We start from the raw sequence: 10,371 nt of genomic DNA on the forward strand, positions 1-10,371 counted from the left end.
TTATTGAAATTATTATAAATCGATTGACTAGCCTGAACATATAAAGACCTTAGCCATTCTCTGACCTTTATTATAAAAAAGTTAAAAGCGTTTAGTTACTTGTAACTTTTACCAAATTCTTTAAAAAAATATATATACTTAATAAATATTATTATAAAACTGTACCATGTTATGCACAACGGAAAAATGCTAAACATACTTTTGTATTACCAATATAGTCGGAAATTTAAGATAAATTACATCATTGATCTTTGAATAAACGTCACGACACATATACATATGTCACTTCTGTCACTTCAATGGAAACTAAACGTAGAAAATAACAACAATCAGACATGTGTGGACAGCATTACTTTCTTAGTTTATAAATAAGAGTTATCGAGAAAGTTCTAAGAATTTGTTATTTTACACTACAAAGATGTCGTTAAATCCTTTAAACGGTAAGTCAATACCTATAAATATACTTTAAATACAAAACTTTGTAAAACATAACCTCAACAACACAACTCACGGAACCTCTGAAATAATGGTATTTTACGTCGCTAAAACAAATATTACTCAAATAAAGCTGAACAGCAACATATGAAACTATATCGTATTGTATTATATACTTTATTATATAGTTATTAATCAATTCGATACAAAAATCTAAACTACTGACAGTAATAAAAAAAAAATACAGGCGACTTTTTAAACTACGGTCAGCAATAAAAAAAAATACGGGTGACTTTTTTTTTTTTTATTTCTTTCGTTTAAATTGCGCCTTTTTATTAAAAATAAATATATATTTTTCAGAGTTAAAACGTCGTTTAGACGATGACAAAACACCGCTGCCTAAACGCCTTTGCCTGGCTAAAAACGTGGTTCAATCTCACCACTTCCCTACCGCTCCTAAGGAGAGGATCGTGGCAGAATGGCTTTATACCTTGACTGAAAAAAACAGTTTAAAAAATGAAGAGTTACAAGGAGTGCTTGATTGGTTGTCTGCTGTTGATGATTTGACCAATGAGTTAAAAAGTAAATTGATACAAGTAAGTAAAGTTTCTTATAATTATAATCTCTACTAAATAATGGGTACATATTTGTTTAAATAAACTACAAAACTACTGCTCATTAGTACTTTTGTGATTCCTGCATCAGCCTTAGTTTGTAAAAATATTCTTGTACTTGATCATAGTAATGTTCAGGCTGCCACTTTACATCAAAAATATATCTGTTTTAAAGAATATAAAAAAAGTTGCTGTTAGCAGGAGCAGAAAAAGTGAGAGCAATAAACTGCAATAGATTGGAATAAATATTCTTACTATATAATTCCTTTATATCAGTATCTATAATCTGACATTTTACACCTGTAACAATTTTTTACATAATTTTTTTTCTCATTCCAGATTGTATCCCAATACCTACAAAGAAACCCAATACAAACCACAGACATTCAATACTTATTATCATTCCTAGAGAATCCCAAAATAACTTCACAACTTAATCTTCAAATTGATGACTATCTCACTATAACCATCACATTACTACAATTCTTACGTAACTCTGAAAACTCTACACATTTAAGTCAAAGGATATTAAACAACTTTATAAAATACTACAGAGAATCTAAAAAGAAATTAGATTTTATTATAAAACTGTTGAATGGAGAAAATTTGGAAACCATATTTAGTTTTCTCGATACAGATTGCAGGAAAACTGCTATAGAAGTATGTCAGAATATACTGTTTCCGATTAACAAGAAAACATTCTTTATTAGCTTTCTACAAACGCTAATACGTAAAGACAATATTGAAGAACTGATAGCTGAGAAAGGAGATAACATACAATCAGTAATTAAAATTATGAATACATTCTTTGAATTCCCTAAAAACCGAACAGAGAATGATGCAAAATTTCTTTACAATTTCATTGATGTATTCGTAAGCTCATTTCAGAAGGAAAATCAAATTATTTTTGCGTTTTATATCATGGTATCAAACGTACTACGTATGAAACAGAGTTTCATAACTCCAGCTATGAATTTACCATCAATATTAGATGAAAATGATAATAAAACTAAAAGGAATCTATTCTTGAATATGTTAGAAGTGTTATTGAATAACGAAGTAGACATCAATGTCCGTTTAACAGATACGTTTGGTGAAAAAATATCCAAAGTTGAAATTAAAAAGAATTTTATGTCTTTCCTCCAAGCTGTTATGATGGGCCAGTTAAAATTAGAAGGGAAATTAGACAAGACTACATTACAAATAATTAAGACTGCATTGAAACTAGATCCAGTTTTAATAGAACAGAAAAAACTAGATATTTTACCAGCTATAATGACCGCAAAGAAAAACAGTTCGAGTATCACTGAATCATACATTGACATGATGAATTGTCTTTTAGAAATATTGTTCAAATTGAGCAGAGGAACATTATTTGTGAACGAAATTCTCCCACCGATAAAGGATATTTTAGAGGCTGGTAATACTGAACAATTTGAGTTGAAACAGAAGGTGAAAGAAGCGAAAGAGAATGGAGAAGAATATGACAAGATGGAGACTAAAATTATCACCGGTTCTGACCTGTTTCCTCAAGAATGTGTTTTAATGTATGGAAAGCTGACTTCTGATCTTCTGTTTAGGCAGAATAAGGAGTTGTTGGAGTCTTTACAGAAAGATTTAGAGGTACACTGTGTTATGATGCTTGAAGAAGGGTTTGTTAGTAAGTATAATTTCCTCCAACATCCTGTTATTTTTTACTTACGGAAAAAAGTAGCATATTTCCTCCTTTTGATAAAATTAAGCTTTATCCTTCCATTTTATCCAAATCAGTTTGGCTATTTTGATGTTTATTTAGTCCCATTAAATAATCAAAGTAATAAATTAACGGCAAACTTTTTCGTTTTTATAGACTACTAACAAACAAAATAGAAACTAAACCTTCCCTTTTTATCCGCAAAAGGAGGGTAATTATTATATTTCTATAGATAGATGCTTTAGCATAAACTGTTTCTGTAATACTAAATTCCATTTTATAAAATTCCAGGTCCATCAATAATAGTGCTAACAGAAGTATTATCGGCCATTACATCGTCGTTCTTGCACTACAACAAGATGGCGGACCACACGGTGCCACTGAACGTAGCTGAAGATTTCTGGACCACTTACAGGAAGTTTGAAGATGAATGTCTTAGCAAATTCGGACTGTGTGTTTTGAAATTGAATTATGTAAGTATATAAGTTAATTAAATGGCTTTAATGGTTTGGGTGCTTTCAAAATTGGATATGGAAAGCAAGCAGAAGACAGGTTTGGAAATGGATGGGGAGGTTTTTGCCCAGCAGTAAAGAGAATGGTTTCGGAAAAAATATCAAATAGATGTTACATTTTTGAGTTGTATGGATATTAATTCATATTCATTATAAAAAGTGTATCAAGAGCTAGCAACTTAAGTCACCTTTTGTAAGTACCTGAGTCAAATTTCAGAATTGATACCTGCTAAATCTAGACTTTAAGATTAGTTTTAGACATAATATAATATTAAAGGTAATAGATCTATTAGCTTTATCTAGTTCATCTATCATTGTGTGACGAAAATAAGAAGATAAATTTCAGGCAAATTAAAAGAATACATTATTTTTTTAACCCTTTACCTTGCTACTGCAGGGAAAGGGTCTCTTCCTAAAACGAAGGAAGGGTTAAGCCTTAAGTCCGCCATACTGGCCAAGTTTGCGTTGGGGAATACATATTGATCTTTATTTTTTGCTTTTTCCAGAATCCACCACTAATACTCTCATTCTTAAAACTATGTCAAAGCATAGCCCAACTAAAACTGCTTAACATAAAGTACAGCAATGTAAAACTGGAGATATCTCATACCACTGATACATTGGAGCTTTTTGACCTGACCAATATATTACCTTGTTTGAATAAAGAGCAATGGAAAGAACTAGCTGAGAAAATTGCAGATGATGAGGCTGTTGTCATTTTGGTAAGAATGTGTTTTATTTAATAGCAAATTCTACTAATATGTTTAAATATTATCTAGCTGAAGCCCACGGTTCCGCTCTCGTGGAATTTTTACTTATGAATTTTCGAAAAAAAGAATTTTAAACGTTCCCTGTTCCCTAACTGTTAACCTATATATACAAGATTGATTTTAAAGTTACATAGATAAAATAGATTAATGATAAATCTAAAATATGGACGTCTAGAGTTGTTCAGTGTTATATTAACTTTTAACCTGTATTTTCTTTATTTCTTTCTTGTAGATAAACTAATTTATACTTTTATTAATTCCAGGACAATCTACTCCTAGCTAAAACAATGGCAAACCAGCTTTTAACAATAAGAAACAAAGAAGAATACCCAAACGAAACAATAACATCAACAAAAGCACATTTAATAACACAACTCAGCCAAAATCCATCTTTATTACTAAACAGTTATTTCTGCAAAATATTATTTACAGACTTGGACAAAACACACACCAAACAGTTGGCCAAATGTTTGATCAAACTACACTTGGCCAACATTGAACTAGACGTACTGAAAAGCGATGCTGTGACCAACAATAGGCAATTGCTAAACAGTTTGTTATTGGAAACAGCTAAAAACATAACCAAATACTTCGAAAACAAGGATTCTTTGAGCAAAATGTTGGGCAAATCTGATTTCAATATGGCTTCCTTTGTCAAAGAAATTGATGTTATGGATTATTTCAATCAAATTGTCATAAAAGAGGAATCGCAAGACGAAATTAAAAACTATGTTAATATATTGAAACAGCTACAAATCCACTATTTGGAGGAAAACTACCAATTGGTAGCAATATTTTTGATGCTGGCAATAAAAAAATGTACTAATACGAAAAAATTGAAACGTTCCATTGATGGTATACTACAAAGTATATACGAATTGAGTCTACAACAGCCGGACTTGTATCAAATATTCCCCGTGGACGCCATTTTCTCTTTCCAAGATAACATATTACTAGATTTACTAACTTTGAAGCTGAAAAATTCAAGCAGTTTACTAATAATCAAAAGTTTATTAGAATTAGCAGTAAAAAAAGTCCGTGCAGACAGTCAGTTAGTCAAAACTATAGTGGAAAAATTACTAAAGAGGAACAAAAAGAAAATATCAGATATGGAATCTTTTAACGACCCCATATTTCAAATTACTTGTTTGATTTTACCATTAATTGTCAAGCAAAAGAAGGCTATAACTGCAAGTGCATTTAGGTCTATATTAGCCGATCTTCAAGAGAAACTCAACACAGCATTACTGCAATCTTTCAAAAACATCAATTTCGGTAATACAAGTTTTTCTGTTGGTAACACTGATGATAGTTTGGTGGAGAATGAGAGTAGTGTGGCAGCATTGAATGCTATGGCGGCTTATTCGTTGATTTTGTCCAAGTATTGTGAAACTACTGATGGGGAAGAGATACAGAATCTAGAATGCCTGTGGTCTGGTATGGGATTCTTTGTGCAAAGTGCTGTAAGTATAATAATATAAGTTACTTTAAAATTAACTACCATATTAAAAGGATCTTATTCATAGACTTAACTCACGCAACTTGATTAAAACTTACATACCTGCAAATACTGGTAATACGATTGCAAGCTTTTGTCCGCTACCTTCAGAAATACATGCCCCGGGATACCGCTCTTACAAATTTTATCAAAATCGATTTAGCTGTTTAACGTGAATGACGAGCGAACAAACACTCCCATTTATAATATTAATACAGAATTATTCACTCGTACAGATTAAGTTTGACATCGAAATAACAAAATTATGGTGTACGCTTCGAGTTCGAACTGGAACCCTCCACAAATGCAATCATAACAGTAGCTAAATAATACTACATTCGGTATTATCTAGCCACGAGTTGATAAATATAAATATTTAACACTAAATATCCTGTTCCTTTGACAGATAAAATCAATAGAATCCTCAGATTCTAAATCATCACACATAGAATCAGCTGCCCAACTACTAAACGTGATACTCCGCCACAACAAGAAGCTAGAAACTCACTCAATATTTCAAGAGAAAGACAAAACGTTTCTACAAATATACCGCAGCATTAGAGCCAGGTTAATACACGAACAGACCAATAAGGTCATGAGTAGTGCTTGTGGAGAAGAGTTGAGTGTTACTTTAAAGTTTGTGTGCGAGTTGATGTCCGTTGAAAGCTATGGGAACCATTTTGTTGGCGATTTGTCGAGTTTGGTGGTTTTGAAGGTAATGTTTTATGTTTATTTTACTATTACTATATACATACAAACAAATCGTGCCTTTTTCTTATTGAGGTCGGCAGAGACCAAAGAACTTCGCTTGCCTAATTCATGTCCATACATCTTGTCATACAGGACTAATATTAACTTTTAATCCTTGTATTACTTACGCGGGTCAATAACCCCGGTTTCTGCGGTACATTTAGAGGTTTTCTATTTAATAGCTTTTGAGCTCATAAAATTTAGAGCACATTTTTACAATATATTTATCATCCATTTTCGTGTCGAATTGTATTGCATTTGTAGCTCCCAAAGATATCATAAAATTAATCCATTATTTTATAACATTTCAGAAACCTTCCCTGATAACAAAAGACGATATCAACTCAAGAAAAGTATTTAAATTACTTTGGACACAGTGTCTAAAAGCAAACATAGTTGGAACAAAGTGTGTTGCCATGTCGAAACTAATGCACCGCACTTGTAAAAATTTGAGAAACTGGATAAGGCAACACTATGATGTAGATGACGGTGTTGCCAGGGTAAACGTGGAGATAACCCCTGAAGATGGGAATGTGGTGAAAATTGTGAAAGTTGATGATTTCGTTTGTGAATTGATTAAGTTAGATTTGGATTCGCTGAGTGAAATACTTTTGGCGGCGAAAAAGGTTAGTAAAGTTTTATAATAATGTTTTTTTTACTGCTTTGGTAGTTCAAGTTTGTTTGACTGCTAATTGTGAAGTCCCAGGTTCGATTTCTGGGTCGATTAAAGTTTTAATACACACAGCAGTCCATATTCGGTCGAGAAATAACGATGGGTCCGCCTTCTATGATATATTATGAGAGAAATAAAATTGTTAAAGTACCTATACCTTGCCTTACACCTTTATCCTTCACGGGTTAAGACTCGTATACAAAAGATGATTATATCATTATATCATTATTATTATATTATTATGTTATATTTTATTACAAAATTTCACTAAATTTCTAAAGCTCAAAATTTTAAGTCAAGGATTGACTTAAAATTTACAATTGCTAATCAACGATTTTAATTTTACTAACCATCCAATTTATAAAAATACTTATCATTTAAATTCCAGATATCTCTCGACTACAAATTCGTGGACAGTATATTCGAGCTGCAGCATCTAATACACTTCATATTGCACAACAAGCGTGATATATCTTGCGACATATCCTGGGATTCGTTCGTGTCCTTGTTCGAGGGGTGTGTAGCCGTGCTTAATGGCTTGATCGTCGTTCGGGAGGAGGTTTTAGAAGACAGGTATGTTTATACTTTAAATCATTTTATATAACACTAGCTGACTCGCGCAACTTCGCTTGCGTCACATAAGAGAGAATGGGTCATAATTTTCCCCGTTTTTGTAACATTACTGGCACTCTGCTCCAATTGGTCGTAGCGTGATGATATTTTGCCTATAGCCTTCCTCGATAAATGGGCAACCTAACACTGAAAGAATTTTTCAAATCGGACCAGTAGTTTCTGAGATAAACGCGTTCAAACAAACAAACTCTTCAGCTTTATTATATTAGTAGAGATTATAATATTAGTATAGATTAGTATAGATTGTTATCTAATATTTAATTTTGTATTGTTGAAGAGTCGTTATATTTCTGTGTGTATGTTTGCAATTTGTGTACATTGCTTCAGTACATAGTTCATTTGATAACTATATTCGTACAAAATCATTGATACAATAGGCAAAACTTCAAAATTGCCCTGTATGATTTAAACGATAATACAAACTTAGAAATTATCACTTAATTACAAAAAAATACACGAAAATGTACCTTGTGGTTAAAAGTAAATGCCAACAAAAAACTGTCTATGGTTCATAGTAAATAGTAACAAAAAAATACTAATCTGTAATGTTTGTAATATTTTCAGGTGGCCATGTTACATGCAGTGCTACAGAGCGCTGTTGTCGTCTTTATGTGAACGAGCGACGTCGCATGCCATACTTGAGAAGAATATTGACGATAAACTGGCTGAACTCGCGCATAATATTGAAAAGTAAGTATTTTTTTAAGTAATTATTCCATATATTTTTAAAAGATGATAATGACATTTTTTTACAACATCACGCCTTTTATGCCCGAGGGTGAAGACAGAGATGTATGGAATACACCCAGTTTTGTAATTTACCATTTTAGTCCCATGTAATAGAGGTCGAGCCTATTGCTGTATAACAGGCACGTTGTCAAGTATAAAAGATATCAAAATAAACTAAATATAAATTAAAAAGACCAACAGTACTTTGCCTAACCCAAGAATCACGCCTGATATCAGTCAGTATACACTATTCCCCAGACCGCAGAGTCTAGAAGTTTAACACACCATCGTTCAAAACTTTGACCTTAACTAAATATCCTTTCTAAAATTTTACAGGTTAACCCAAACGATCAGCAAACGCAAGAAGCACGTATCGAGAATAGCAGCTTACACCGTGGCAGACATTTGCACGACTCTCGAGCGTACAGCCCCGAACAAAATGATCCGGCAACATCTAGAAAATTCCGTAGCATTCCTCATTCAAGCTTCTGATAGTAGCTACGCTATGCCGTTCTTGAAACGGGCCTTAGCAGGCTCAGCTGGCCAAATGACTATGACAAACTTGTACACTATGTATAAAAGATACCATAAATATGTTGGTAATGCTTAATTTTTCGTTCGTTATGTTGGTATATAAATAAATAATGATTTTTATGTGCATTGTTTTCTCATTGTTGTACTATGATAGTGTAATCTGAAAATAGGTATTTCTAGTAATCTTTAACAATATTCGTATCCGTTTACATAATATTATGAAAGTAGGAAACCTTATTCGATTGTTTATTAATGTAGGTGCACAATCATTATTACCAGAAAGGTACAGTTAAGTAATTTTGCCACCAGTTCTGCAGGCAGGAAAAATGGAGTAAAATAAAATAAAATTTTCCTCGTTTTTTAATTACCTAAACAACACAATTACGACCTAACGTTATGTACGACCACAAAATGTGTACCTATTTGCTATCATAATTAATGAATCAACCAATTCATAAGTATTCCACTCCATTCTGCTATTTTTTTCACAAATAACAAAGTATATAATTGAGTATAGAAATTGCAATATTATACAATATAATAAAAAAACGATTACCAAATTCACCTGAAGAAACTCCCAAGTTAAAGTCACCAATCAAAGGACAGTCCCTACCAAGTGACACTTTCCTTACCCTACTACTTACTTACCTTACAACTTACCTCCTTGCTTCCTAGTTTATCAATTTCAAAACCTTCTCATAGTACACTGAAATCAGTAAAACCATTTCATTTTGCCTAGAAACCAATTCCAGAGAACAGAGAACACAAACCGATTCCCTATTGCCAAATAAGGATTGGTTATTACGCTAAAATATAAGTCCCCTCGATGCTTTGTTCAAAACTCACTACCAAATATGGCGTTGTGAACTTAGCCACAATGAATACAACGCAAAATCATGGTATGATTCTCGTGTTTATTATCATTGTAGAGATAATGATGATGATTGTTAGTTTCTGAGCGTGTACTCATGCCCATATTTAGAACTAAATAAGGTATTGCAAACATGTATTGTTACTGTTAACGATGTAAAATTATTTTACCTACGTAAGAAGATTTAATGGTTTCAGCAGACTTTGGTACAAATTTCTTTTTGCAAAAAAATTATTTACAAAATATTTAGCAAACCAAAAAATAAATCGCAATCGATGATAACAATGTCGCAAAATTTAAAGCGCGCGCTATTTCAAACTTCTTGCTATTTTGTGACTGTTTCCGTCTATCCGTATATGGGCATTTGTTGAATACTAAAATCTGATTGGCTCACGAGCTGTCGTCATCAGTGACTCACTTTTCAAGTTGATTGTATTAAAATTATTTTTATCTTTATCTTCGTAACTCGTCATGTATTCTCGTATCTAATCTTGCCTACGCTGAAGTGACTTTTATTTATCAATAACAATTTCATTTCGTTTCTCAGTATAAATAATCAGATAGCGCAACGGAGTTGCTAGTATCAGTTTCTGAATGTTGTCAACCTGTTCCGGTGCAGACATTTATATTTTGTTCTTATAAAGTGATAATATTTATAT

The 10,371-nt window shown here is 32.3% G+C and overlaps 1 protein-coding gene across 1 annotated transcript; it reads left to right on the top strand.

Moving 5' to 3' along the window:
• The first annotated feature begins 312 nt into the window (after positions 1-312).
• On the top strand, positions 313-8,965 carry LOC142984102 (uncharacterized). The gene is made up of 11 exons (XM_076131435.1): positions 313-440; positions 796-1,031; positions 1,389-2,709; positions 3,034-3,215; positions 3,761-3,976; positions 4,288-5,487; positions 5,929-6,237; positions 6,584-6,898; positions 7,334-7,518; positions 8,143-8,268; positions 8,644-8,965. Exons 1-11 carry the CDS (start codon positions 419-421, stop codon positions 8,915-8,917), a joined length of 4,386 nt encoding a protein of 1,461 aa, XP_075987550.1. The 5' UTR covers positions 313-418; the 3' UTR covers positions 8,918-8,965.
• Positions 8,966-10,371: the final 1,406 nt, after the last annotated feature.

The sequence above is a fragment of the Anticarsia gemmatalis genome, chromosome 26, assembly GCF_050436995.1.
Source record: "Anticarsia gemmatalis isolate Benzon Research Colony breed Stoneville strain chromosome 26, ilAntGemm2 primary, whole genome shotgun sequence".
NCBI classification, from domain to species: Eukaryota; Metazoa; Arthropoda; class Insecta; order Lepidoptera; family Erebidae; genus Anticarsia; species Anticarsia gemmatalis.